Source organism: Aspergillus clavatus, genomic scaffold (genome assembly GCF_000002715.2).
Source record: "Aspergillus clavatus NRRL 1 1099423829750 genomic scaffold, whole genome shotgun sequence".
Taxonomy (NCBI): domain Eukaryota; kingdom Fungi; phylum Ascomycota; class Eurotiomycetes; order Eurotiales; family Aspergillaceae; genus Aspergillus; species Aspergillus clavatus.
In genome coordinates this window covers 1012256-1040090 of record NW_001517110.1, presented here as the reverse complement: position 1 = coordinate 1040090, position 27835 = coordinate 1012256, and the positions used below count along the sequence as shown (strand labels likewise).

At 48.9% G+C, this 27835-nt stretch overlaps 12 protein-coding genes and 1 non-coding gene across 13 annotated transcripts, besides 2 other annotated features; 6 read left to right on the top strand and 7 right to left on the bottom strand.

Annotated features, from left to right (window-relative positions):
• Window positions 1-1168: 1168 nt before the first annotated feature.
• Window positions 1169-1197: a microsatellite.
• A 924-nt stretch (window positions 1198-2121) lies between these two features.
• Window positions 2122-2976, top strand: ACLA_004030 (NAD(P)-dependent oxidoreductase; the record flags this gene model as incomplete). The annotated part of the gene is made up of 1 exon (XM_001276414.1): window positions 2122-2976. The coding sequence occupies one exon, from the start codon at window positions 2122-2124 to the stop codon at window positions 2974-2976; it is 855 nt and encodes a 284-aa protein (XP_001276415.1).
• Window positions 2977-3188: 212 nt separating this feature from the next.
• Window positions 3189-3259, bottom strand: ACLA_004020. Its single transcript has one exon. It is a non-coding gene; the product is annotated as a tRNA-Gly (tRNA).
• Window positions 3260-3872: 613 nt separating this feature from the next.
• Window positions 3873-4464, bottom strand: ACLA_004010 (uncharacterized protein; the record flags this gene model as incomplete). Its single annotated transcript, XM_001276413.1, has 3 exons — window positions 3873-4172; window positions 4225-4364; window positions 4413-4464. 3 exons carry the CDS (start codon window positions 4462-4464, stop codon window positions 3873-3875), a joined length of 492 nt encoding a protein of 163 aa, XP_001276414.1.
• A 2246-nt stretch (window positions 4465-6710) lies between these two features.
• ACLA_004000 (N-acyl homoserine lactonase family protein) lies at window positions 6711-7683 on the top strand (the record flags this gene model as incomplete). The annotated part of the gene is made up of 3 exons (XM_001276412.1): window positions 6711-6755; window positions 6827-7187; window positions 7247-7683. The coding sequence occupies 3 exons, from the start codon at window positions 6711-6713 to the stop codon at window positions 7681-7683; spliced, it is 843 nt and encodes a 280-aa protein (XP_001276413.1).
• An 844-nt stretch (window positions 7684-8527) lies between these two features.
• Window positions 8528-10165, top strand: ACLA_003990 (putative C6 transcription factor; the record flags this gene model as incomplete). Its single annotated transcript, XM_001276411.1, has 3 exons — window positions 8528-9184; window positions 9228-9517; window positions 9565-10165. The coding sequence occupies 3 exons, from the start codon at window positions 8528-8530 to the stop codon at window positions 10163-10165; spliced, it is 1548 nt and encodes a 515-aa protein (XP_001276412.1).
• A 450-nt stretch (window positions 10166-10615) lies between these two features.
• On the top strand, window positions 10616-11608 carry ACLA_003980 (NADP-dependent oxidoreductase; the record flags this gene model as incomplete). The annotated part of the gene is made up of 1 exon (XM_001276410.1): window positions 10616-11608. The coding sequence occupies one exon, from the start codon at window positions 10616-10618 to the stop codon at window positions 11606-11608; it is 993 nt and encodes a 330-aa protein (XP_001276411.1).
• A 232-nt stretch (window positions 11609-11840) lies between these two features.
• ACLA_003970 (uncharacterized protein) lies at window positions 11841-13631 on the bottom strand (the record flags this gene model as incomplete). Its single annotated transcript, XM_001276409.1, has 1 exon — window positions 11841-13631. The coding sequence occupies one exon, from the start codon at window positions 13629-13631 to the stop codon at window positions 11841-11843; it is 1791 nt and encodes a 596-aa protein (XP_001276410.1).
• Window positions 13632-14232: 601 nt separating this feature from the next.
• On the bottom strand, window positions 14233-15955 carry ACLA_003960 (cytochrome P450; the record flags this gene model as incomplete). The annotated part of the gene is made up of 3 exons (XM_001276408.1): window positions 14233-14943; window positions 15047-15753; window positions 15820-15955. 3 exons carry the CDS (start codon window positions 15953-15955, stop codon window positions 14233-14235), a joined length of 1554 nt encoding a protein of 517 aa, XP_001276409.1.
• A 518-nt stretch (window positions 15956-16473) lies between these two features.
• ACLA_003950 (cytochrome b5-like Heme/Steroid binding domain protein) lies at window positions 16474-17131 on the top strand (the record flags this gene model as incomplete). The annotated part of the gene is made up of 3 exons (XM_001276407.1): window positions 16474-16549; window positions 16604-16770; window positions 16883-17131. 3 exons carry the CDS (start codon window positions 16474-16476, stop codon window positions 17129-17131), a joined length of 492 nt encoding a protein of 163 aa, XP_001276408.1.
• Window positions 17132-17303: 172 nt separating this feature from the next.
• Window positions 17304-18199, bottom strand: ACLA_003940 (uncharacterized protein; the record flags this gene model as incomplete). Its single annotated transcript, XM_001276406.1, has 2 exons — window positions 17304-18046; window positions 18103-18199. The coding sequence occupies 2 exons, from the start codon at window positions 18197-18199 to the stop codon at window positions 17304-17306; spliced, it is 840 nt and encodes a 279-aa protein (XP_001276407.1).
• A 3681-nt stretch (window positions 18200-21880) lies between these two features.
• Window positions 21881-22243, bottom strand: ACLA_003930 (copper fist DNA-binding domain-containing protein; the record flags this gene model as incomplete). The annotated part of the gene is made up of 2 exons (XM_001276405.1): window positions 21881-22083; window positions 22168-22243. 2 exons carry the CDS (start codon window positions 22241-22243, stop codon window positions 21881-21883), a joined length of 279 nt encoding a protein of 92 aa, XP_001276406.1.
• Window positions 22244-23274: 1031 nt separating this feature from the next.
• On the bottom strand, window positions 23275-24959 carry ACLA_003920 (protein kinase domain protein; the record flags this gene model as incomplete). The annotated part of the gene is made up of 5 exons (XM_001276404.1): window positions 23275-23438; window positions 23727-23892; window positions 23945-24252; window positions 24308-24654; window positions 24706-24959. The coding sequence occupies 5 exons, from the start codon at window positions 24957-24959 to the stop codon at window positions 23275-23277; spliced, it is 1239 nt and encodes a 412-aa protein (XP_001276405.1).
• Window positions 24960-26025: 1066 nt separating this feature from the next.
• Window positions 26026-26049: a microsatellite.
• A 94-nt stretch (window positions 26050-26143) lies between these two features.
• On the top strand, window positions 26144-27558 carry ACLA_003910 (class I SAM-dependent methyltransferase; the record flags this gene model as incomplete). The annotated part of the gene is made up of 7 exons (XM_001276403.1): window positions 26144-26227; window positions 26285-26392; window positions 26588-26598; window positions 26651-26758; window positions 26809-26964; window positions 27016-27477; window positions 27528-27558. 7 exons carry the CDS (start codon window positions 26144-26146, stop codon window positions 27556-27558), a joined length of 960 nt encoding a protein of 319 aa, XP_001276404.1.
• Window positions 27559-27835: the final 277 nt, after the last annotated feature.

The window sequence follows — 27835 nt, the reverse complement described above, 5'->3', positions numbered from 1 at the left end:
CTAGGCAGATGGCGCATCTCATATATCTCCAGAGCATGCTGGATTCGAGATTCTTGAATATCTATTACGTTCCAAGACTGTCATACAGCATAGCATGTGGCTACACGCGCCGCTCTAATGCCCAGTGAGAGTCTGACAGTTGCATTGACCCTTGAGGCTCGACAATCTAGCCATTGAGATCCGTCCATGATTACTTTGTACTCGGACATCTAGCTTCGCTTACCCTAGCTAGAAGTATCATTGGTGTTGCATCTAATTGATGTTTGCTTTCGATGTTCTCCTATTCGCGGAATCCAGATATTTGACAGGGTTTATAGTCATGAACCTACAAAGTTCAATTCACCGAGGTATGCTATATGTCCTAGTTCTCGAACGCTCATGTAGAACCTGGGCACCATTTATGTCAGCTTGAGGCCAAACATTCCAGGAGTATTAGCACCACGTACACATCTAGAGACTTCAATCTGGCAGATGTATCCTGCTTGACGGTGCCGTTATTTTGGTCCAGTAAATCGTTATGTCTATTATGCCCGTAGCATCAAGGAAGATGTGTTCTAGCAGAAGGGTAATCAAAACCATTAACCAGCGTGATAATCTCTCCAGGGCGATGATAGGAACGACATGCGACAAGCAAGTAGGCCCCAGGAAGCGCTGGAAGAAGGTCTCTGTCGAACCCTTCGTAATGATTCTATGTACCTAGTTTACTTGAAGAGGTACGAGAAGGGCTGCATAGGCATTTTTGCAGAGACTATGTCGCCATAAGCTACTACCAAATAACAAACCACTGGTAGGTAAGACCGTATTGTGCAACACGTCGTTAGTGAATAAAATTGTCATGCCGCGCAACCAGAACCAAAAACCACGAAAACGATAGAGTTCTTTTATTGCATAGTGTAGAAAACTCTTTTCTGTATCTTTATCTCTCGTGTCTGTGCCTTGGGTTGAAGGAGACTTGATTCAGTGGTCAGAATCTGCGACGGCTGCGAGGATCCCGATGACCATGCTGTAAGAATATTGGATCTGTTGGCTGTTTAGCATAGATCATATCTCAATCAATCTTTTACCAGAGGGGCTCACAAGCCAGGAAAGTCTAGAGCAAGCGAACAGTAACAAGGAATAAAGACGCATTGTTGCGTTCTCACAGCTGTTGGCTGTGATGCGATAGTAGGAAATGTGAGGCCGGAAATGTGAGGCCGGTAAACATGAGAACAAACAGGGACTGAGCTTGGATTTTACTCAATCTCATTTTAATGCGCCACGACCTTCTCCTAGAAGACCAGATGCCCGGGCCAAGAATATACAAGGTTCTCGTTAGTCATTGTAGTCTTGAGCTCTGCCTAGTCCTTTGACCAGCGTCTTCCTCGCTTGAACGCTACGCTACAGAAAGGCCGCGGCTAAATGAGTTTCAAAAGGTGGCTTGGACGGTGCTATTATAAACATCAATCTCAAACCGACAGCCAAGGAAGTCAGGATCTCTTATTCGTGCGCCTCAACCTAGCAGGTTATGTCCACACAGTTGGAGAGGATCCTCTCTCTATCAAGCATCACGGGCACATAATATGATGACCTTGGTTTCGACATGTCATGGAGCTGGTATCTAACAATTGGCCGGTCTATATGATGAATAGTGGCAGCTAGTTGAAGCTTCCTTGTACTCTGCCCAGCTGTATAGCGAAACAAAGAAAGTCTTAGTCTAAACAGAAGAGGCTTTCAGACAGCAACCGAATATTTAATGTATGACATAACTTCCCATGCTATGGTTTGATGTCTCAGCAAGACTTTACGGCTTGCTTGACGTTTCTGGAGGCGGTTACAGCCCACACTTGGAATCGACATGAGCACGGAAGATTCAGCATGTGCAGGGTCACCATACCTTCAGGTCATTTACTTGGTACATCAGGAACATTCCACATTTGAGTCACTGGTGATTGGCATCATAACCATGATTTGTCAAATACGAGGAGCTTCGGAGTTGATTTCAAAGCACATCTTGGCTGCCAAGTGAGCTCGTATCAATGACACCCCTTGCCAGAGATATAAGGATATAAGAAGGGCGAGTTGCTCGTCCAACACACTAGCCATCCAGATCAAGCTTTCTTTTCCTCTACACCCCTTTCCAAGATGTCCTCTGTCAGCATTTTCGGCCTTGGAGCCATGGGAACAGCCATGGCTGCCCGCTTCCTCGAAAAGAACTTCAAAGTGACAGTCTGGAACCGCACACCGGAAAAGGCAAACAAACTGCTTGATAAGGGCGCATCTGTATCCAACACGGTGCTAGACGGGATCAATGCGAGTGACTTGATCATTGTTTGTCTGCTCGATAATGCCGCTGTGCAAACGACTTTCGACCAAGCACTTGAGCACGTCCGCGGAAAGACGGTTATCAATCTCACGAATGGAACACCAAAGCAAGCCCGAAAGCTCTCAGAACTGTTTGTCAGTCATGGTTCTCAATACGTCCACGGTGGTATCATGGCAACACCCTCAATGATCGGTTCACCTCATGCCCTTATACTGTACAGCGGGTCGAAGGACGCCTACAACACGACTGAGAGCACTCTTTCGCTTTTGGCCAAGGGTTGGTTTCTCGGCGACGACGCCGGCGTTGCATCACTGCATGATCTGGCTCTTCTCAGTGGCATGTACGGTCTTTTCTCCGGCTTCTTTCATGCAACAGCACTCGTACAATCCAGCACGCCTGCAACCAAGTTTCTGGACCTCTTATTACCTTGGCTAGGAGCGATGACTGAGTATCTGAAGGCAATGGCGCAGCAGGTTGATGATGGAAAATACAGCAGCGAGGGATCCAACATGGCCATGCAGTTGGTCGCCATCCAGAATATCGCGGATGCAAGTGCAGACCAAGGGGTGTCTGCGGACTTTATTCACCCAATGAGGGATTTTGTGCAGCGAGCAGTGGATGCAGGGCATGGAAGTGATGATATTTCTGCTCTTATCAGTTTTATGAAGTCCTAATAGTCAATACAAGCAGTAGTATACGGAACTGTATGGTAGCAGACATTTGGCCAGGTTTAGGGCTGGCTAGCTGTTCTTTGACATTGTGCCTGTAGTTGTGGCTCCACTGGAAGGACATGATAGAAGAGAAATCAAAACGATAATTAGAGGGAGATGGAATGCGATAGTAGCGAAATCATAGAAAACAAAAATCGAAAAAGAAAAAAAAGAAATGCATCATCCGTGAATCGAACACGGGCCTCGTCGATGGCAACGACGAATTCTACCACTAGACCAATGATGCTTCAGTTGTTATTACCCGTCGTCTTTTGGTTATATAACCTAAAGTAGTGTTGCCTTTCCCCAGCGTTTGCGACAATCCGAGTCATCTATTGACTATATAAATTGGCTTCATTATGGAATTACATGTTATGAGCACGGAATTGAAGAATCATAATAAGGTAGACTCTTTTAAATATTTCGGAGCAGGATCCCGCATCCCGTTCAGTATCCTGTCCTGCCGCGGGAACAATATATATTTATAAACTCATAGCAGAAGCAAGACTTGTGGAGAGTACTTTCTCTTGCCGTTTTTGAATGCAACATCGCCCAGTTTATATTTTGGCATGATCATCACTCCTTCCAAAGCTCGATCTAAATAGAGGAGGACAAGTTAGTCCTTCTTGTTTGATTCTCTGCTGCATCTTCAGACGATTGGTGGCAACCGAAGCATGTCGCCCGATCTTAGCTTCTCTCGTAATGTTTGAAAGATAAGATTTGTTCCCGAAACTCCATAGTGTAGACACATCCAATCCGACAAAGCAATTTGGGTCATATCAAATTCATTAGGTTGAAGGGTAAAGGCGCGCATCCTCCATATGCGAAGACAAACAGGAACGAGCGAATCCATAGTGTACCTACCGAGTAGGTATCCATGGCTCACACATCTCTTGTGGCAAGCTCTTGACACACACTGAATCAGACAACTTCACTTGCTGAGCACGGTTCTCGTTATCGATCTGAAAGACGTCCATATCCACGTTGAGCCAAACATCATCCCCCAGTGCGGTCAGCTGGAGCGAGCCAGCCGCACAATCCAGATCAATGTTGATGGTCATCAAGGTCTGTGGGTTTCCATTGAACGATCCAATACTGATTCCCCCAATGTTTACTCCGATAATGGTATCGAGGCTGAATCTGTTGATCACCCCGCTGACCTAGTCGGTGTTAGAGAGTGTTTCGTTTATAGCAGTGCGAAGGTTGCAGTACCTTGATGACTCCGACGGTTGTGGTGAAGTTGGCCCAGTCATTGCCTAGAGGCCTGCCGAAGAAGTCCAGGTAGGAGTTCTGCTTGTTCTGCTGGACGTGGTAGGTGCCTGCCTTGGTCTTCGTGGTGGTGAGAATAACCCCTGGCTGGTCAGTATTCGATTCGGGAATGCAAGGGTTGCAAGATATACCTGTGTGAAGGGCCGTCTCCTGCGATCCAGAACCGGAGTAGTTTGCGACCATTTTTGACTGGAATTGGGATATGATGGATATTGGGGACTATTGGGGTAGAATTCGTTAAGATGGATGAAGATGGAAAGATGATGGTTTGAAGTCGAGGTCTGTATGTTAGGACTCAGCAAGGCAATCGATGCTGGAAAGGGGCGTTGGAGGACATCCCTTACATATGGCCTCACTTTTATGCCCTACTGGAATCCATACAACGCTGCTGGCGCCAACAGCTTGCACACTTAGCCATTTGGAGACCGTAGATCGGACTCGATCGCAATTGAATAATATTGAACCAATAAGGACCGTGCACAGTTGGCTCAAAAATCAGTAATTGATGCAGTTAGTGAGACCTGCAGGGAAGATCTGCAACACAGTATGATATTTTGCTTTTTCTACTTTCAGCTTCGGGCAGTCCGGCAATGCAGGATGCAAGCCAAGCGTCCATTAGTTGGTGATCGTTGAGCAATAAATGCAGATTGAGACCCTCCTATTTCTTTTAACTTGGCCATTGACGACAGTATGACTGGTCATATGGTCAATAATAGTATTGTCCGTCCCACCATCTTTTAATGAATTGACAGATTGGATCTGCTGTACGGAGTTCTTCTTACATCTTATAACTCTATACGGAGTACATAAAAGTAGATGCCACCCTCAGTATATCCAAGTTTAGATGTAAACACTCAATGTTGATATGGTCAGTAGCTGAATGCCAGCAGTCCTTTCGGTCGTTCTAACCTGTCTCCCACCTATATCAGCAATTCCGGGTTCATAAATTTTGCAACCGGCCAAGAAGTGCGATGAAGGGGAGGATAGAGATGAAAAGCCAGGAAGTCCAATATTCTCTGCCGATCTTAACGTGGCATCATTGTTTCGCAAAATGCCCCCCATTTCAATATGTGTGCTCCATCCAAGCTCACCGAGAATCTGAATTTTCTATCCAATGGATTATTGTAAAATATCATTCGGCGTGGCATTCCATCAGGGGTACTAACGAGACAAGGAGCGAAGAGTAAAAGTTACCTAAGTTCTTCTTGCCTTGCGATTCCAATAATATCGTTTGAGGCTGTTAAGATGCTGGAGGACCAATTGGGCGCTTGCAAAGAAGGGCAACACTATGGGGCCCAGTGTTTCCAGAATGTAAGCCTGTAGTCTGTGGCTACGGGTATTGGGCATCCTGACAGGCGGTTCACGCATTATCGCTGCTGATTCGTGTTTGTTCGTCTCTATCTCCAATCCAGCCTAGAAAATTCTACCCCTACCGATCTTAGACCCTTGGGAAAATGAAATCTTAGGTTAGAATGTTGCAATGGTTGTATGCAAGCACGGCTACAGCCGTGATAAGCTCACTACTGTGGCCTTAAGTGTGCTAATCACGAGTTCACGACTAGGAGGCATTGGCCTGTGCTGGAGGCCTCTTTGCCTATTCGGGAAACCTTCATCCAGAGACAACTCTCTATGTAAGAGTGGGACTCGACTCACTTGGACGAGGCCTACCCCGAACATTTGCTAGGGCCACTTCCCCGTTTCCTTCAGCAGAATCTCATTGCAGAGATTGGGCTTGATCGAACCTGTTCGACTGTTTGGTGCATAATGAAATCCGAGCTTATCTGAAGCTGAGATGAGAGCTCCCTTCAGTGGAGAAATGAAGGGGTTCACGAGTGGATACCATCATAGAGCGATGAAAGGTGGGACACTGATTTGGGTGGCTGATTCTAGCCTACTAGGTAAGGCCCGAGTGCTTGAATTAGTATCACCCCAGAGGTAGTGTCGTAAGTTCTCCTGCAGTCCAAATGAGCCCTGATACTGGCTGGCTGTGATGATGATAATAGTTTCTTTTTTGTCAGTGATTTAGCAGATGCTCCCGTCATATGGATGTTGATCCTTCCAATCCTTGTCGAAAGACAGATCTATCTAGGCTCTGACAATCCACTTAACGAGACTGGGTATAGGCCGCGTGCAGTAGCATATAGATTGTGTCCATTCAGGATATCAGATGGCTGCAAGGGATCCTCTCGCAGCCAATAGGCCTCCGGGACAACGGTGAACTTGCTTACACTCTTGAATTGAGGCCCTCAACCGAGGTGGATATCGCTGCAAAGCCTGTGGTTGAACTATCAATGCACATATTTCTAAGCAGTAACCATCGTGGTGGCGTGGATATCATTTTAAAATGGACGTCCATCCTCACCCAGAAAGATGAGCTGCAAATCTCCTCTCTGATATTCAAGGTTTCAAACAAGGTGGCCCCCCTCACAATGTCCCCTCAGCCGACTACTTTACCTAAGGGAGCCAAGCTATGGGTAAGCGGATAATGGAGCAATGTTAATTCTTTTGTCTCCAGGATGCGACTAACGACCGCCCCCTCTTCTAGCTACTCAATTTAGGGATCCTTGACGTAGACGCGGCAAATGTACTTGCAGGCGCAAACCAATTCTCCGTCGGTCTTCCACCGCAGCCGCATGAGAGGCGGGACTTGATCATGATAGCCGGTCTGATCTACCATCCCGACGTAGGTCTTGTTCTGTTTGACACGGGCTCCTGCGAGAACGTGATCAAAAGCTGGGGTGAAAGGGCTCTGGAATGTGGCCCTAGGATCTGGGATAGGTCGATCCATGGTCTACCCCAGGCCATTAAAGCTACCGGGGCGGGGAAAATCACAGATGTGAAGGCAGTAGTGTTGAGTCATCTCCACTGCGATCACGCAGGGGGCTTGGAACATTTCCTTGGGACCGGTAAGTAAATGTATGCCAGCGGAGTAGCGAGTAGGATATTGATCTTCTTTCTGACGCAGACGTTGAGATTTGGTGTCATGAGGAAGAGTTCAAGAATGCTTTCTGGACGTACGCTACAGGCACAGAGCGAGGAACTTACCTGAAGGACTATCTTGTCGTTGACCGGTTGAACTGGAAAACTTTCTCCGGCCAGACCTTCGAAATCTTCCAGGGTATCACTTTGCACCACTGCCCAGGCCACACGGTTGGCTCAATTGCAATGGAACTCAATCTTGAGCAGACTGGATCGGTTGTACTTACTGGCGACGCGTTTCATGTCGAGGAAAACTATGAGCAGGGCATCCCTCCGGGCACTCTGACGAGGGATTTCAACGACTGGCACCGTAGCCGCTATTACATTCGAAGCTTGGTGCAGAGGAAACAGGCTAAGGTGGTGTTGGGACACGAACTATCCTATTTCAACGCTTTGAATATTAGTCCCAAATATACGGCATAGCTTGAACCTGTGTCCGTAGATTGTGCAATATGGGGGGGCTTCTGTTCATTCTATATCAATTGTACAGAATGATTGAGGAAACTGTCATATTTCATGAGTCTTCCCAATGATAATAACAACTATTAGGGGCGCTGGATGTCATATTCTAGAGCAGAGGAGCAATATCCAGAAAACGCTTTCAAAGAGTCCCCCGTATTTCAAACAGGGATATGGAATCTATTTATTCCTAGAATCTAGGATTCAAGAAGTTGTCCATTCATATTTGTGAAAGGTAAAAGCTGTGTGTTCTCTGTGCTTGATAAAGAAGCCTGTGACCGTGCCGCCTGGAACTCACTGTTTTGTCACCTCCTAGCTGATTATCTAGAGTGGACATTTGCAAAATATAGCATTATCTTTCTTCTTGGACATGACGCTTCAAAAAATATAGAGCCAATCTCAAAGCTGATTTGTCCATTGCGCCAGGGTATCGGCAGGAATAACAGCTCACTTTTTCCGTGCTGACGGCTTGGCAAATCTTCGAGAGATATTCGATGACCACCAGAAGGCTACACAAGTATTGCTAACCCGTCATCTCGCGCTGCTGTTTAATGGTGTTCGCATCTTCTTCAGTCCAATGTCAGACCCGGCCTCATCGAAGCATCGCTCATCCCGCGCCTGTACGGCTTGTCGGGCCAAACATGTGCGGTGCGACGCTGTCCTACCAAAATGCACCCGCTGCCTCAAGGAAGACAAGCAATGCGTGTATCTCAAATCCAGACGGGGCGGTCGTCGTCGAATTGCCTCTACTACCTTGTCCTCGCTTGCCAACTCGGCGGGAATAGACCGTAGATCGTTGGCATCTGTCATGCCCGTTCCATCCGATGCGGGGTGCTCCACCCATAGCTCAATCGGCGATGGGACGAAAAGCGTGGGCTTTGATCTACCAACTCGGAGTCTGGGTTCGGGGGATCCAGGAGACGGAGACCACCTACTATCGTTATATTATCGATATTTTTACACTGCGCATCCGTGTGTATTGCCGCAGTTTGCCCTCAGACAATATGCGGCTAGTGATGGCGGGGCAGTTGAGCCGCTGTGTACGGTTCTGCGGTTTATTGGCTCTCTACATAATGCATCCGTCTCGTCTTCGCCCTTGAAGGAGAAAGCCGAGGGAGAATTGGCAGCTATCCGCCGTAGCAGTCGAACAGTCACGGGATTTGATGTCCAGGCGGTGCTATTATACTCCATCGCGGTGTACTGGTGCGACGAGACGAAAAAGGGCCTGGGTATGCTTGACCTCGCTATCCAACTGGCTCTTGACCTTGGCATGAACCGAAGCGACTATGCTGTCCAGAACGGACGCCATGACCCTAGTCTTGAAGAGAGCTGGCGCCGGACTTGGTGGCAGATTTATATTACCGATGCCCATATTGCCGGGAGCACACATACTTATCCTTTCCGCACTACTGGCATACACATGACTGTCTCACTGCCTTGTGAGGAGGAGGAATATGAGTCCGGGGTAAGAGATCTCTGCGCTAGATTGTACCAGGCTAATGGAATAGAATATCCCACCTGCAAGTACGCTTGAAGAATACGATATGCGCGAGTTCGCGGATGAGAATACACGAGGATTCTCCTCCTTCGCGGAGCTCGTGGGACTGACCAGGAGTTTGGACCTCGCTCTTGCTCCGAGAAAGGACCTGGATATTAAGAATGTTACTGCCGTAAGTGCCAATGTTGATGCCACGGTCGCCTCATGGACATCGCTTCTCCCGCCGTCCAAGAAGACGGTATTTCGCCCGGACGGTACCCTGGACGAGGTTCTCTTTAAAGCAAATGCTATCCTCCATACGTAAGTCCTGGCCACTTTTTACGAGTCAAAGATTAACACGTTCCCAGATGGATTGTGGATCTACACCGTCAGCTCTCCACTCTTGCATACAGCACGATTGAAGCTGTCTCATACTGTGCACCTCCAGCACCACCAGACAGTCTACGAGGCTGCAACACCCCCGAATGCCAGCTACACACCCGTCGAGTTCTCCACGCAATCGAGCAATTCGAGTCCCTGCTCACACTTCCCGCTAATATCGCCGGCCACACCCCTTTCATTATCTGCATGGTCGCCAACGTGGCCATCGCCCACCTCTCCGCCTGTCGGTATGTCTTCCAGGGCCAGGAGCTACAGCTCAATCGAGAACGGATTCGCGTCACCATGGGGGTGTTAAAGACGCTGGGTGTGTACTGGCCTCTGGGTAAACGGACGTACCAGGAGATCAGTGTGGTCGCTCGGGAGATTTTGTCGCTGGATCGACCGTCGCAGTCGCCGCCGATGATAGACGAGCCAGTGCATCGTCCGACGGAGCTGATAGAGGATATGCCTGCGTTTATACCAGAATTCGCTGTGGAATCGAATTCGGACTTTTGTAATTTGTTTGATTTGGATTTCCATGAGGCAGCTATGCGGGATGCTTGGGCGCAGGACATCGCTGTTGCTTAGTGTAAGGCTTAGCACCATAGGGACAATGAGACATCACCATCACGCAGCGGCGAAATCAGACGAGTATTCTTTGGCTCCTCATGATTTGTTCCGGTAAACTCTATTGGTGATCCATCCGTGGCATTTGATGAGCACCAATATCCATCTCCGAAAGATGACATCGGGTATCCGGGAATCACCAATACCCGGCTGCATATACGAGATATCGCACCATGGGTCGGATCTCAGTGCAACAATCACTTTTCAAATGAGTATGTCGCTGCTTGGCACTCGCGAATTCTCCGGGAAATCGGGTATACAAATTAATTATGACTACTAGACCTGGTTGAAGGTTATAAAAGACTGGCCACTAACCTGACCTGACCATGCTCAATGCTTCAAAACTCATCCCTCAAATCCCACTCCTTTCAAACTATCATGAACACCCAGAGATTGGCCCAAGTAACCAGAATGTCCACACCCAAAACAATGCGCACCCTCTTCCAGCCCTCCGCAGAGGAACCCCGCCTCGTCCTCATCCCCAACCACCCCGTCCCCGTCCCCCGCGAAGGCACAGACGAACACCTCATCCACGTCCGCAGCGTCAGCCCCTGCGCCAACGAGCTCAACTGGGCCAAGAACTTCCCGCACCTCCAAACCCGCGAACTCATCCCTTGCTACGACATCGCTGGCACCATCGTCGCCGCCCCGCCCACTTCAGACTTTCAGCCCGGCGCAGAGGTCTACGCGCGCTCCAATTACATGAGCCCCGGCTGCGCGCGCGACTACACCCTCGTCGGCGGGGCCGAGCTGGCGCGCCGGCCCAGGAATGTGGACTGGGCGCACGCGACCTCCATCCCGCTGAGCGCGCAGACGGCGCTGCAGGCGCTGTTTGTGCAATCGGGGATCGGCGGGTTGGGAGATAGCGCGTGGAAGGGGAAGAGGGTGCTTGTTACTGCTGCGTCGGGGGGAGTGGGGAGTTGGGTTGTGCAGCTGGGTCGTGTGGCTGGCGCAACTGTCATTGGAACCTGTGGGCCGCAGAATGTTGACTTTGTGAAGGGCCTGGGGGCGGAGGAGGTGGTGAACTATCGTGAGGTGGACTTGAAGGCTTGGGGTCAGAAGGCAGAGAATCAGGTCGACCTGGTGGTTGATTGCATTGGGAAGAAGTCGTTGGAGGATGCCTGGTGGTGTGTCAAGGAGGGAGGCACCCTGATCAGTATCTTCCAGCCGCCAGAGCAGGTGCAGCCGGAGGAGTGCAAGGAGAAGAATGTGAAAAACTTCTTCTTCATCGTGGCGGCGAATCGATCTGATTTGGAGACGATCACGAAGCTGGTCGAGGAGGGCAAGTGTCATGGAGTCGTTGATAGTATCTGGCCCCTGGAGCAGTTTGAGGATGCTTTCAAAAGGTTGGATAGCGGGCACGCCAGAGGGAAGATCATCTTGGATTTGACTTTGAATCAGTAACCGTGCTTGGGTGCTTGTGATATACTGACTTATGCTGACAGCTTAATTTTGATACAACAGAAGCGTTTGAATATATGAAGATAGATGGCCCTATACAGGGAAATGAGCCCCATAACGACCATCTCTGTTACTGGATGTGGTTCCATCGATCTTCCACATAGAATGCCGTATTTTGTTGATAAATCATTCGTGTATCATTAAGAACAACAGCATGAACAGAATGGCCACCACATCACCCAACGTTATCCAATCCCACGTACCAGACAGACGAGACCACCAGAGTGGCCACCATAAAGCAGATAGAAGTCTCCTTCTCGTGCATGAAGCTGCCCACGAGATCGAGCGAGTTGAACCAGGAAGCACTGATGGCTAAAAGAACCTCGGTGATTATTTTAACCCATTTCGGCAGCGGGTAGTAGGCATACACAGCAGACACGCATGCACATGCCATCGTCAGCGCTACACAGCAGTAGGACTGACGCCACGGGGATTCGGACTTTGGGGAGATGGGCTTATCTCCTCTAGTGAGAATCTCGTCCCCTTGATACTTGTACTTCATGATCTGTGTAGCGACGAGATATTCGATGATAACCCCCGTCACTGGTAGTCGGAAGAAGCTTTCAACGACGGGAATGTTCGCTGGGTCCTTGCCCTGAAGTAGCTTAACAACTAGACCAATCGGGGACACATCGCCAGCCAAACGGACGAGATCTGACGTCGAGACCTCCAGCGACTCCATACCGACAAGATGTTGGGGGAACTGTTGTTTATGCCAGATTCCCACCAGACGGCCCTTTCCCTGATTCCGTAATGTGAAGAGAGAGCGAATACAGAGTGAAAGTCCCACCACAATAGATAACCACAGCATGCCGTGACCTACAAGCCCAGAGGGTGCAAGTCTATCGGCTTTCAGACTACCGTACAGCCATCCCGCGGTAATGACGGCCGTCTCAAAAGCAGGAACAGCAAATACAAGAGCCGCTGCCCACCATTGCAGAGGATGGCCAAGGACATCTCCCGCAAGCAGGAGTGAATTCTCGCCTGTCTCATACTGGAACACGGTCTCATCCGTACAGAGCAGAGACTGCAGGATATCGTTGCCATTCACATTCTTCCCACCCATCGTCGAGAGCGTGGGTCTCACCGTCATGAACCATACCGCGAGCCCTCTCCCTGTTGCCGCAGCCATCAGTCCCACAGCACAAGAAATCAGCAGATGCACAAGGAGATACATGCGCGTCGCGCAGACCATTGTCGAACCGCGGTCTGCACCGTAAGAACTCGTCCACTTCTTCAGCTTCAGAAACGGCGTGATGTGATGCTCAACACTCGTAAAGATATACCCCCACGAAAGCTTCGTCGCGTTCATCTGTGCTTCTTGCGGCTGCTCCGAGAGGTATGAGACCCGCGACGGCCGTTTTTCCCGCCTCGCCTCCATCTCGTGAACGATGTCTTCCATCGAGGCCGGCGGCGACTGCTCCAACATTGCGACCGCGTAGTCGAGGTCCTCGTTGCTCAGAGGAAATAGATACCCATCTGTCGCTTTGATTCTCGCGCCGCAGAGATTCTCACCTCGCGGACACCGGATCCAGTGCACTTTGCTCTCCTTGGAGGGCTCTTCTTCTAGCTGACAGCCCACCACGAGAACCTGCCATTCGCCCGCACCAAGGCTCTCGATTTGCATAGCAACACGGCGGATCAACCCTTGTAAGTCTTCAGGCGAGCGCCAGCATACCACTGCGATGTCCGTGCGGAGGGTATTCGTCACCCATCCGGAGTGCAAAAACCAATTTCCCCGGGCGAGAGCGTTAGTTATGGCGCGAATACGCAAGGCTAGACGGATGCTAGAAAAGAGCGCTGTTCCGGCACCGGCGACTCTGCCGACCTGCGAGGCAATGATGATCGCGCCCCAGAAGGCGATGATCTGCGAGGACCAGGCGGCGGTAGACGAAACGACATACTGTGCGGATACGGGGAGGGACTGGAGGAGCAAGATTAGGAGGTAGAGGTTACTGTGTGCCATGGAGCCTACATAATCGTGCTGATCGCTTGTATAGTCCAAGGCATGCGGGGATTTATATCATTGACTTCTTATATTGAGGCTGGGGCGGAGTCGGCAGTGGCTGCATTTGATGCTTCGCAGATGGGAAAAATAGCCGAGCAGACAACCCTCGTGCTTATCCACATTCGACACACTACTCAGTAATTTGTCCGAGCGGCTGATTATACGAGCTTCAAGTCAGCCATTATTGGGCCTTGGCTTTAGTTTCCGAGTCTAATGCTGGCACACAAGGGCTGAGGAAGTTCAGAAAGGCGTACTATGTAAGCTACAGATGGCATGTTATACTTGAGGAGGACACAGAACACCAAAGGGTATTTCGTCCTTCCGATATCTTTACGCACGAATCGTTCGAGAGCTTCCGGCAGAGGCTGTCTCTACCAGTTTCAGAAGATGGAAAAGGTAATTGCATTTTAAAGACCCCGCGGTTGGCCGGGACGTCAAGCTACAACAACTGCTCCTTGGTGGTTTAGTCCTGATATTAGATGTAGGACACGTATCCAAACAAAACAAAGCAACTTCATGCTGACCACTCAGACGACAACACAGCGAGACCAAGCACAATCTAAAGCTCCTTCTCTGGCCACGACGTTCTTCTTACTGCTCTAACATAACAGTTCACCAGCCTATCTAGCAAATACTCATGATCGTTGACTACGGGCTCAGGCGACACATCAACGAACTTATACCGAAAGATTAGCATCGCGAGCATCAACCGTAGCTGAAGATTGGCTAGATTGAAGCCTACGCATCGCCGAGGGCCTACAGCAAATGGGGTGTACGCCGTGCGGTGCTTCTGCACATCAGCGGCCAGCCAGCGGTCCGGGTCAAATCGGTGTGCATTCTCCCAGTAGTCTTTGTTGCGGTGAAGGGAGAAGAAGACCGGATTGACGACTGCGCCGGCAGGTAGATGGTAGGCACCTGGGACGATGACGTCCTTTTTGGCATAGCGGGCGGGTTGGAAGGCTGGGTTGTGGAGGCGGAGGGTCTCCTTGACAAAGCTGTCCAGGAATGGGAGTGACATTAGCGTTTTGTAGTCCCAGGATGCTGTTGGAGTCACATTGTTATTGATCAGCTCCTGGAGGATTCTGCTCTGCATGTCTTGGTGGTGCGCTAGGAGGTAGAGGAGGTAGGACCCCACGGAGGACGTGGTAGATAGACCCGCTGCCAAGATCGATACAAGATTAGGTAGAATGTATTCCTTGGGCATCTTTTGGTTATCTTCATCCACAGCTCGCTTGAGGTAGTCTGCAATGCAGGTGGACTGGATCGCAGCCTGGGCCATAGGCAGGTCGGGTGCTTCGGAAATCAGCGATGGAGAGACTGTTTGGTACAGGGCTGATACGAGGCGTTTTTTTCGTATTTCTTAGGCACCGTACAGCGCTAAAGGGAAGATATACGAGATAAGGGTGGCTCAGAGAGGCTTGCCTTGTGAGACGAATAGATTCTCCCAGCAGGTGCATAATCTGATGTGGTTGTGTGTCGACTGTCTGGAAGTGATCCAGGTCCATTCCCAGCGCCACCTTGCCTATCATCTGCCCACTCAGCTTGAACATAAACTGGAAAGTGTTCCAGGCGGCCTGACGGTCATCGAGCTGGTCAAAGACCGCAAACGAGTCTTGGATTGCATGTTGGAGAATCGGCATATAGTGTTGGGCGGCCGCGGTGGACATACTCGGCGGTATGAACTTGTGGGCCAGTTTAACGGCTGGAGCCCCAGTGTCGCCAACAAGAAGCGCCATATTGTCATTCACCCAGAAGAATGGATGATTGAAGTCGGAGGTCTTTTTGGTGAAGAATTCGTTCTCACCAAAGACGACTTCCGTCACCCGCGGGTCATTTGTGAGGTAGACAGTCCTTCCCATGACGACTGTCTTGATGACATTCCCATACTTTTGGAATAGCCTCTCATGGTTCCCAAGGTGGTCGGGGTGAATTTCGAAATATTGTCCGACAAATGGCAGCTCCCGGGGGCCATGGGGCACTCTGATCACCGAGTCATCCACGTGGACGCCGATTTTGGTGACGGTCGTACTGATATCGTCCATACTGGACAGTAAACCGGATTCATTATGGAATGATATGGCTAACCTCAAATTCTTTCAGCGGAGGAAAAAGAAAAAAACAATGGTATAATCAGCGGCGGACTCACACTTAGGAAGTGCCACTCCGAAAATGCTGGCAGTACGATACTTCAGGTCATCCAACGTCTTGAGGCCTGAAATATCCACAGAACACAACGTTTCTTCTGGCGGCCTACCCTCCAAGTAGAGAGATTTGGTTGCCATCTTGAAGACTTTGATGAGGACGTGGACCTTGAGGGCACAGAGAGCTGAGCTATCAGGTTCATCTCCGTGTGGGGGTGATTTCCGCTTCTACAGGACATGCACCATCGCAAATCTGGTGCAACTGCTGTGGTGTTATATGGTTCCGATTAGATTGGGAAGGTGACTGGGAGACCATGTTATGTAATAGCCAAGTTCTATGTCCCCGGGAGTGAGAAGAAGAAGGGATGAGTAGATAGATGCTTTCGCTTTTAGACATCGTGGCAAAACAGGAAAATAGAATAGAAACACCGAAGTCAACAGGTATTCTAGGAGGTATGGGTAGGTCAAATCTCAAATTCTCATTAGTCAATCATGCTTCTCATGCAGCGGCTTTCCTCCCTTACTGATTTCCAGTGGCGAAGAATTGAGTAAGATGAACTTCTTGAATGTCGAAGAGAGTTCGACATCTTGTGTCAGCTTACTTATTTAAACAAGACACCCAGCTCCCTAAACGAGGAAACAACCAACTGAGCGGCACGATGACTAGCTTTGCTTTGGAAGAGATCGCCCAGCATAACACCCGGGAGAGTGCATGGATCGCCATCCACGGAAAAGGTCAGTTATTTTATACCTACATGAAGTATGATGCAAGGAACTCACATGCCTTAGTCTATGCCGTGACAGGGTATCTTGATAATCACCCCGGGGGTAGGGAACTGTTGATGGAGGTTGCTGGAAAGGACGCAACGGAAGACTTCGATTATACAGGCCATTCGGCTACTGCTCATGAAATATTGGAGACCCTTGGGATTGGAACGCTGTCTGGCTGGATCAGGGTACGCGTGACCTCTCTTCGACTGCCGGCACATAAGCTAAGTATGCAAGAAACCGAACCACACTCAAGGTGAGGCTCAAAGAAAAGCCTCGGCGAATCCAAAAGCGTCGCAGGTACGAACTAGAAAGCCTCCGCTGGCAGTCGCGTTGGCCACGGGGTGTGTTATCGCGCTGCTGGTATATCTCTGGGGCATTGATGGAGCGAACAGGTCCCATATAAAATATGGGGCCTGGCCGAGTCATGGTGTGATAGTAGCAGTAATTGCGGTCATCGGGGGTCTGCTCCGGAAATTACTGTTTGACCATGGCAAGGGGGCGTTTCAATATACCCCATACTTTTCTTACCCACTGCATGGGCAGTAGTGAATTGATCGTTGGGCACCGGGAGAAACTCAGGAATAGCATACCATCTCGAGTTGTGGAGAGTCCTACTCGATCTGGAAACAAGAAAATCACTAGGCATTTGGTCGTCGCATTGCAAATCATGTATATGCGACCACGAGCCATATCAAACAAAGAGATCTACACGTATTCATCAGAGCTTGAAGCCTGCCCGATGTTGCCTGGTCAGGTCTCCCCCTCGCTCCGCCGCCCAATGTACAGAAGACGCCAACTCCCAAAGCTCATGTTCCTTCAATGGCAGACTATGCCCGCCCCGATGCCGATGAGTCCGTCTGAGTGATTCATGACACAGACCTTGGACACATGATGCCATCTGCCCGAACATCCCGCCTTCTTTTTCCCCTGTCGTATGCACAGTTGGAATACTAATGCGGTCTTCAATAAGCGCCGGATGCAGCAAACGTGGAACATCATCAGTATTTGGAGTCTGAATGAAGTCAAGCTTGAGTACTGGTATTTTGATACCTAGCTCCTCGAGAAACAAAGCGTACAGAGCTAGGTATTCGCTAAAAGCACGTTCTTTTGGCCCTAGAAGCTTGTAATCCCAGTGGGGAAAGCTGGCCAAGAATGTTGGAGGCGAGTCGCGAAGCAGTCCTTTGATCATGCTATGCAGGTGAGATGGATCTGGGAAGGTGGGCGCGGTAGGGGAGAGAAAGATTGCGAAACTGAAGGGAGCCGGTAGATGGCGATATCGTATCTGACGGTCCAGGATATAGGAGGCTGCAACTGCTCCGCCATGGCTGAAGCCCATTATTCCATCAAACGGTCCGTTATCTTCGATGAAGGTGTTTAAATCATTGAGAGCTTTGGCAGTCGCTCTGGGTGAATGCTCTGTCATGTATGCGTAGCATGGCCCATGATACCATTTGGGCATTCCTGCGAACTACATCAGTATCCTTTCCCACTGAGAACAATGCCAGGGGTAGGCATACCAGGGCCTTTTTCACATGGAACGGTTCCCTCGAAGAAAGTGAATTGATACCTCGGTCCTAACAGGGAGGCTAGAGGGACCAGCTGTTCCTTGAACATTGTGGGCGACGAACCCACTCCATGAAGTGCAAGAATTCTCATGGCTACTGTCCTCCAATTGTGTTTCCAAATGGTTTTCAATGTTTTATATAAATGAATAGTGCGGAAGCTCAGGGGCAGGAATACAATATATACGTGATGATTCACCCCAGAACTATGAAGTTAAAGCGTCAACCAGAATAGGTAAATCAATTAGGGGTATTAATCACTCCTGGGCATCAGTGCGTAATGCATTCATAGCTCTTTTGCCCTAAAGGCAAAATAATCCTCCAGAGTGGAACCTGCTACTGGTAGTGATCCCAATCCTTATGGTCTCTGGAAGCAGATACACCCGGGCAATATCTGCCAGCTCCTGTCCTACAGTTTAGCACTAGACCTTAGTTGTAAGAAGAGCACATGATAATGTCTTTCTCAAGCACGTAATGCCTCTCTTGATGGGTTTACCTCAAAACTTGTAGGCACTATTTCAGTGTAACCTCACATTAGCCATTGTATCAGATAAAGATTTTCAAAAGTGCATAGTCAAGCTGAACATGTGGCTCTTTTCTGTGTAATATCACCTGTAAATATGGCTGCAAAAGCAGAATACTGTTACAATATCATGTCAGAAAGTTGTCCCTAGCCTGATAGATATTGGTATTTCGAGGCCATCATGCAGTCAGGTATGGGAAGTTCTCGGTGATATACGACTACATAATTGGCGACTATCTCGACCAGCATACTCGGAGTACTTAGATATCATCTGACAATCTTGCTCAATACAGAGGGCCTGCAATCCACTACTAATGACAGAGCTCTTCTGATCCAAGACTTCCACAAGATAGCATCAATAAGTGTCTCATGTGAGCGAGGATAATCAGCGCAAAAGAATCATCCTGCAACTAGAGATGCACAGTAACAGCAGTTAGCCAGACTGATAGGAATTGGACTAGGGGTTGATCTTAGGGTTCTGTTATTAGCAATATCTGTTGCCTCTGTCTGGTTATAGTTACACACAAGGTGGCGTTAACTAAAGTCCCACTTCGTAGGCTGGCTTCTTATTATCCCTAGTCTAGTGTGAGATAACTACCTGGTCACAAGAGTGATTTATACAGGCTAGGGATGGAGTGATACCAATTTTTAGAATTGTATTAGGGGGTTTGCGGCTTTAGGACATGGTAATTATTATTTTATATATCATTATGTCCCTTTCTGGTGCAATCAAATTTATAATTCTTGGTATGATTTTGAGCAGATCTACAGGTATAATTACATATATTGATCTCTTTGCATGGCTAAGCTTTATGTATGATAAATGCAAGAAAGTCCACCACCCCCTGTTCCACCTTGCCCTCACCATTTTTCAAAGCACATATTAACTCTCTTCTTATTTTTAATAGTCTTCCACCTCACCAATGCCGCATTATCCTTTCCCATGGCAATCCTCGCTGATATCACTGCCACTAGGCATGGCAATCAGATCTCTGCTGCATATTATCCTCCTGCTAGATGGTTAAGTTGTAGTCCAGCATGTGCCTCCAGGGACCCCATAAACTTGCCCCAGTACTGCTCATAGGCCTTGGAAAAGCTTGTATTGAGTGTCCGCCGAGCAGTGAATGAGCGCTCGTGTGGCAGGCAAGGACAGGGAAACATGACGATGGAACCTGACGACCTTGCCGGCGGTGTTGGCTTTTGAGGAATCGATCCAAGCTGGGACCCAGATCCAGTTTGCCTGCAGGGTATTGATGGTCTGTTTGCTTTTAGTAGGCAGTTCATGAAATGGAGGACTCAATGAACTCTAACAGGGTCACGATGCTATCTATCATTGCCTCGGCTTTGATCGCCCTGAGACTTCCCCCAGATCAGAAGTTCCACTATGATCATCTGAAAGGCAGAACAGTAGCTGATTTCCATTGTTGACGACCCCAGAATTGGCTCTTCGGCTATTGATCCCAGATCAGACCATATCAGAAATGAATCAAGCATCTCGCACCCGGTTCTCCTGTCCTGCAATATGTGCCATTGGCGGCAAAGATTTCAACTATTTCGTGATCAAGCGGAAGACTTGTTTTAATATAGTCAGGTAGAAGAACCCATACTCTTGATCCAACGACAATGAGTCCCCCAGACTGCCGGAGTAAGTACCAAAGAATTTAGAGCCCAGAAACCCTCAAACTCGATGTTGTCCATTACGAGGAGATGAATCCCTTTGTGAAAACTATAATAATCACATTCAAACTCTACATGTCACTCCTGCTGGTATATCCAACCCCCACCTTGGGTTGCTAGACATTAAGCTAGTCTGTATGTCCTCTGCCTCATTCATAAACTATTAGAACCTACTTTTGATATTAGTATGGTCTATTAATCTTACTAGATTATAGTATAAGCTCTATTATAGGTAGTAGTAATTCGTATACACCTTATATACAGCTAAGCTTCCCTTATATGCTTATAAGATCCTAGACTTTCTACGAATCTAATAGGAAGTAGATATATATCTATATAATACTTATTTTACCTAGTATAAAACCCCTAGACTACTACTAGGAGACCTATAAGGTAGCATCACATATAGCTATCTAGGTTTATCTGCTAGTGATCAGGTCAGACCTGCCCCAGACTGATCCTTGACACACAGTTTGGTTCATTGCCCAGCTCAATCGCATTGAGATTAGGCATCTGGCAACCTCTGGGCAGCGGCAATACCATTGAAGATGTCATTGAACCGACGGTTCAATCCTGCGATGGCATCAACGACTGAATCTCAGCACAGTTTCAGCGAAAGAATTCGTATCATACCCAATGTAACAGACCCCGTCGGAGTTCCCGCCAGGGATTTGAAGGACGGTCCATAGGTCAAGGCAGTTGGAGCGGCGCCGGCCGCAGAAACTATGTATGATACTGGCATGCTAAGGGAAGGGTCATACGTTGCTCGATCCCTGTGACACCTGCTGGATCTGTTTAATCCCTCTTAGATCCTTCAAGCAGTCGTTAAATTTCTCCAAGGGTCTCATGGGCTTTCTCCGGCCCGACGTGGAGAGAGGTTACATAGATGGCACTGGAAGTGATTGACAAAATGGTGTTCTTAGCGCTAAAGATGACTCCGTTTTTGCTAGCTAGCTATTATCAACGACATCAAATAAAAAAGCTCTCCATCAACCATGACGTTCTTAAAGGTATTCGCCCTCCGCAGCCACAGCTGAGATCGGTGGTATCTATGAAATTGGGTGACTATACAGCCTATTCTCAGTCGGTAGCATGGGCAACGGCGGCCCAGCGAGTGAGAATCCAGATCCAGAAGGGGACATGGCCTTGGGTGCTGCCACGCAACGTATCTGGTCACTGCCATATATAATAGACAAAGGAGCCCCGAGCGGTGTCCGACTCTCCCTAAAATCTCTTGGATGGGGCACCTGCTGTCCCTTGCCTTTCGCGACCTCGCTCAAGCTTGTTAACGGGTATGTCTTTGCCATAAGCGCATCCCCGCTGCCGGGGACATGGCTATGCCTATGACGAGGAGCAGTTTCAGAGGCCGGAAGCATAGTAGGAAGAGCATCTACTGTCCTAATGGGCCGTGGTACTAGGGGTGGCAAAGCGTGCTTCCGGCGTAAACGCAGTCTTGAAGGGATGCCCTAATAGATATCCCAAGAAATAGGATCAGCTTGACAATGTTGTGATGGGAAATCGGAACCCAGTATTTTATGTTCCCAATGGAGATATCATGGCAGCTATCTGGTGGTGAGCCATAGCAACGCTTACCTTGGGAGAAGACTTGGTCCCGGTGTTGTTGGTGTTGCTCTTCAACTTCGAGTGCTCTCTTGGTCTTGGACAAGGGGTGTTGTTGCATACAGCACAGGTAGCAGACGGGCGCCCTTTCCGGTTGATGCGAGTTAATGGTCGATCTGTACGCTTTCTTAGTACGTCTAGCTCAAATTAAACGACAAAGTAGAACCTAAAAACAGGGTAGAAGCTATGGGATACTGTACCATGATGTTGACAAGTAGACACACGGTGCCCACGGACGCAATATCCACAAGCCCATTTTTCACCATTGACTAGCATTCTTCCTTTCGCCCCGGATGCAATGCCTGGGATAATGGGACGGTGATAGTCGAAAGCGGCTTGAAAAGGGCCTAGGCTAGTATTTATATATCAAAGCTGTCGGAATAGACACATGACAGAGATATCAAGTGTTGCTGTTCAGAGAAAACCGGGTACCCGGCTACATCTGCACAATCATCATGATTAGGGCTTTTTCTTGCTTTTTTTTTCTTTCTTTACCGTCAATCATGACTCCTATAGGACAGGAACTGTTTCCCAGCTATAGGCAGTTAAACTGTATAGCCAGGGAATTCAAATGAAAGTGTATGCGGGATTTCTGGGCAGCGCTGAGTCGTCGTATTCCATAATTATTCCGTCCCATTAGGAGCGTCCAACGGTGGAAAGAAAATCCCTCATGTAGCGTCCGCGCCATCGGGGATGTATGCTATTGCGAGGGGAGGAGCTGATCTACCAGACAATCAAGATTGAAGGGCATGGAGTGAGCAAAGAGCGGTCAAGGCACAGTGTTAATGCAGAGGCTCATATTAACCACATACTACTTCCCATTCTTGCCATATATATCTCTATTAAGCAGAGGACCAGCAAAGCAAGTATGCAGAGTATCTAATTGGCCACACACGCATCTCGCATATCTCTCACCACTCCCTCTCTTCCGGGCATTACTCGATGAGTATGGTCCACCAACACTGTGTCAACTGGTCCAATAACGGTTGATCTTCGGAAACTTTGGAAGAGATGGGTATTCATAACGGCCATCCTTCACCAGGCGTTCTCCGGGGAATAAATCGGCACGGTCAAGCGGGTATGGTAGTCCCCGATGCCGTCCGCAGATCATCATTGCGCATACCACGAGTTTGCTGAATGTAGTGAACTCACTGGAGAGTGAAGTCATCACTGCCGGGCACCCAAGACTTAGACCAACGTTGCCGCTAAGGGGCAGTTCGATCATGTGTGGCAACGTATAGCAGCGGTGAGGATGCTTTAGCAGGAAACTAAGGGGTTCTTTGAGAGGCGAACGCTTTGGAACGATCTTAGACATGATCCAGATCACCAGGTAGAGTAAGCATGGATAGCCTGTGATACCAGCATAGGTGAAGGAAACTCATGAGTATCATTGGAAAAGTGGCATCTTGGAATGAGACCATTGAGCCGGGCGTGAGGGTAAATCCAAGATTGTCTATCATTATACTCATTCCTCATTTCTCATGTGAGACGCGGCTTCATGAGCATATTCAACATTGGGAGCTAGCTTTCTACTATTCCTGAAACCAAGGATCCGAGAGTAGATCTTCCACGCTGTCTCGATCATCTGGTCGCCACCGCAGCATCCGCGATATCATATTAAGAAACGCCTGTTGGTCACAACCTTCAATGTCGGAAAGGATGCCGTTGAGTCCTTCGCTCTCTGGGATCAACTCCGGATATTTAAACCTTCCTGTACCAAGATTAGTAAATCTTGAATATTGCTTGAATGTAATACTACCTTCAGCGTTAAAGTATCTAGAGCCGTCCCTTGCTTGGCGAAGCATATCCACGGGCGGAGGACCAAGTATCGATATTATACGGGCCAAATGTTGTTCAGGAGAGAACGGGGAGGTATCCGATTGCGGCATATCGAAAGGTCCTCTTCCGTGCACTAAATCCAGAATCTAGTTCAATATTAGGTGCTCTGGATTTCCCGGCAAACAGAATGAGATATACCAAGACCCCTAGATTCCAGATATCGACACTGTAGCTCCAGCCTGCTCCAATAATCACTTCAGGGGCTCGGTATTCGTCAGGTTGAATGAGATGATGATGGATCCGAGATCCATCCACAGCCAGCCCAAAATCAGTAATCACTGGTCTCCCTAGCCCCCTTACCTCTAAGCCAAACTGGTTTCTAGAGAGATAGATTGTTCGATCTTCAAGATGTTTTTGAGGGAGAGGGTCATTCATCTCATCCTGCGCAACTTTGTCAAGTACAGACGGCTCTCGGAGAGACATGAGAATGTTGTCGGATTTCAGATCTTGTCGATTGATCAGTAGAGTGCTTTTCGCTTTGATCTTGACGAAGGGGAATACCTGTATGGATAATGTGGCATTGGGAATGAAGATAGCAAAGACCTTCCAGGATCATTCTTGCCACAGGTTTCATTACATCCAACGGAAGCACATTCCCATGAAATCGCTGTTTGAACATCCACAGAGGCTCACATAAGGGATCGAACACCATGCAGACATGAGTGCCATACGGGCCGGGCAACATAAAGGAGTCGAGCAACGTGCTGATAAAGCTGCAGCCTACGTGCCGCGGGTTCGTGTGACTGATATGTTCTATAAGGCGTAGATCCCATTCAGCGTCTTCTGTGGTAGCGTAGTTGTTCGCCTTGATTTTGACCGCAACATAACGGGTCGGGCGCCAGCGCCACCTACTACGTTAGTCAACAGACAACAGCCATGAAAGCCAGATTTAGACATACTGCTGTAGATCACGAGCCAACCAGACAGTTGAACTGGTACCCCAGCCAAGTTTCGCGGTAATCTGGTATCGGTTGTCGAGAACTTCGTAGAGGCGGGCAGGGTAAAAATGCTTCAGATTATAATGAGGAGCGCGCTCTTCTTCAACTAGTTCAGTGGCCGGTAGAACTTTGATCGGTGTTTTTAGTGTTTTACACGGGCTCAATTTGAAGCGCCCGCGGAGCGACATCCTCAGCGAGCTCAGTAGTGCGGTCATTTTCATTAAGGTATGGCATATCCCTGGAAAGCGGTCATGGCATAGGTGGTGGAGAGAGTTTAATAGAATTTTTGGTTAAGCATAGGCCATATGTAAGGAACACCATCCCTACCCTGCGCTCGTACCTCCCCATGGCGGCCCGCGCGCAAGTGGCATGGGGCCCAGAAGTACCTCGCCTAGCCGGCTGCTGCCAAAGACTTCGACAAGAGCTCAGTCAAGTTGCATGAAGGGTGCTTATGTCTGGGACTGGTAGAGTGGTAGTAAGGCCTATATCTTGTGCATGAGGACAGGTAGATGCATCAAATTAAGAATGCTGCCCATAGGAGAAGCAAGAAATCAGAGATATAAGTCCATTTGACCATACTAGTTTGATAGAAGAGTAGCGCTGTCAGTTAGAAGATCAATTCATTCTCAGATTTCTATCTACCATAGGCCAGATAGCTGACAGCGGCTCTACCCATGGTCACAGCGCAGGACCCGAGGGGGGGAAGGGTAGACCCGTCGCGGGAGGCCCACCGGACAAGCTGGACTAGGATGTGGCAACCTACTTATACATGAACCCCCCCATTGGAATTGGAAATTGGAGAGTCATATCTCTGCATTGTATCTACCAAAGCGGAATTTGGGATAGGATGTTATCTTGGCATAGTCATCGCTTGGTTTCCGCAGTCCGTTCGTTTTGGTCATTGGCTGTCGTGCTATCATTCGCAAGTACCAGTCAAGAGACTCAAGGCGTGTGTTTCAATATTAGTGCGTCAAGCACAATGACATGTAAAGTATTCATGATCTTGTACCCCATACTAGCATTCCTTCGTCGTCGCCCCGGGTGGCGATGACCGATATCTGTGTGGATCGCACCAATCACTCTAGCCAGATACCTCTTGGCGATCTATGAGCAATAGTACCAAGACCATCTGGAGGCCATCGTGCTACAGCAGATTCTATAGTGGGTATGACAGTGGAACCTTCAGACTCGGGGAGGTTCAGCTAGCCGATAGTCAAATAATAATCAGCCCCCCCCTTTCTGCATTCCATGCTGCAAGTGTCCAGGTCCCCCTGTTTTCAGATCATCATCATCATCATCATCATCCTCGTTCGTCACCAGCACCACCATATGCAGCATAATAGCCGACACTTCGATCGGAACATCCAGCGATTTCCACAGTCCAGCAAACCCCGGGACGATGGCCAGTGTTGAAGATCCCAGCGAGACGGGTAGCGTCTCCGAGGCGCAAGGTCCCCCCTCTCCCCCTGACTTTGACAGCAGCGTGAGTTTTGGGTTATCTTGACGATTGGTCCCGCAGTAGCTCATGCGTAACTACTAGACTGAAGCGAGTGATTTCGGCGAGGAGTTTCTTGATTCCAACTCGCTCACCTCGAGCATCATCGACTATGAGTATGAAAATGGCCGCAGATACCCCAGTGGCCGTGCGGTAAGTGCATGCATGGTGGGTACAGTTGCAGCAGCTAAGCATCTGCCCAGGGAAATTACATGTATGCCAATCGAGCCGCGTCTATCAATGTGAAACTGACCAGAAAGGATGCCCAATGATGAGGTGGAACAAGAACGTCTTGATTTGGCAGGTTGTCCCGCGTAGTATCCTTGACCCTAGCTAACCTGTCTTTAGACGCATCACATGTTGGTCTTTCGCCATTTTGACATGCGCAATAATCTACTAAGAAGAATCCAGATATCTGATGTTGCTTGGCGGACGACTCTTCAACGCGCCGCTCAAGAACCCACAGAAGGTCTTGGATTTGGGTACCGGCACAGGGATCTGGGCTATTGATTTTGCCGAGTACTCCACCCAGGAATCTAATTACCGCAATATCTACTAAATCAGTATAGCGAATTTCCCGGGGCAGTGGTCATCGGAAACGACATCAGCCCCATCCAGCCCGGTTGGCTGCCTCCAAATGTCGAGTTCATCATCGATGACTTTGAGCGCGACTGGCTGGAGAAGGAGAATACATATGACTTTATTCACTCGCGCAATCTTGCCGGGTAGGTCACTTTCCCTTCTTGTTCACTACGATCCCGCCTAACAGTCACCAGATGCGTGGCAGACTGGCCGCAACTCTACCGCCAGGCATACGACCACCTCAAACCCGGGGGCTACTTCGAGCTCAAGGAGAGCGCGGTTTGGGCCTGGAGCGACGACGGTTCCCTCACGCCCGAGTCGCCCTTTGCGCGGTACCTCGCCGCCCTCGACGCCGCGGGCAAGAAGATCGGCCGCGAGCTCAATGTCTACAAGGACTTGAAGCGGTGGCTCATCGACGCTGGGTTCGAGGACGTGCATGAGAAAACATACTTCCTGCCCTTCTCGCCGTGGCCGCGGGATCCGTATCAGAAGGACATCGGCCGGTATCAGGCGCACATGGTGGAGGGTGCGGTCGAGGCGTATGGGCTCCGGCTGTGCACGCAGATTTTGGGCTGGAGCTCGGACCAGACCAAGATCTTGCAGGCTCTGGTGAGGCAGCAGTTGAAGGATCCCAGGCTGCATTCGTATACGAAGATGTATGTTATTGTTTTCCCGATGGTAGTCGGATTGTGCTAATGGGTGATAGTGTCGTGGTGTATGGGAGGAAGCCTTACTAGTTGAAGATAATCGATCTGAAGGAAAACATAAACATCATTGGAGGCAAATTATCTATAATAGTATTAATTTCTGCCAGGCGAATAATATATAAGAGCCGTGCAATATCATCCTACGGTTATTAGCTGTCTCTGTCTGTATCCCGGTTCACTGCTATCCTAGAGAGAAGACGCTTCGAAGCGTCCAACAATAGACAATAGCTCAATTCCCTAGACCCCAAGGCATGGGTACTCTGTGGTGAATATTTAATTAGACCTCCGAGTGTCTGTTTGGTACCGG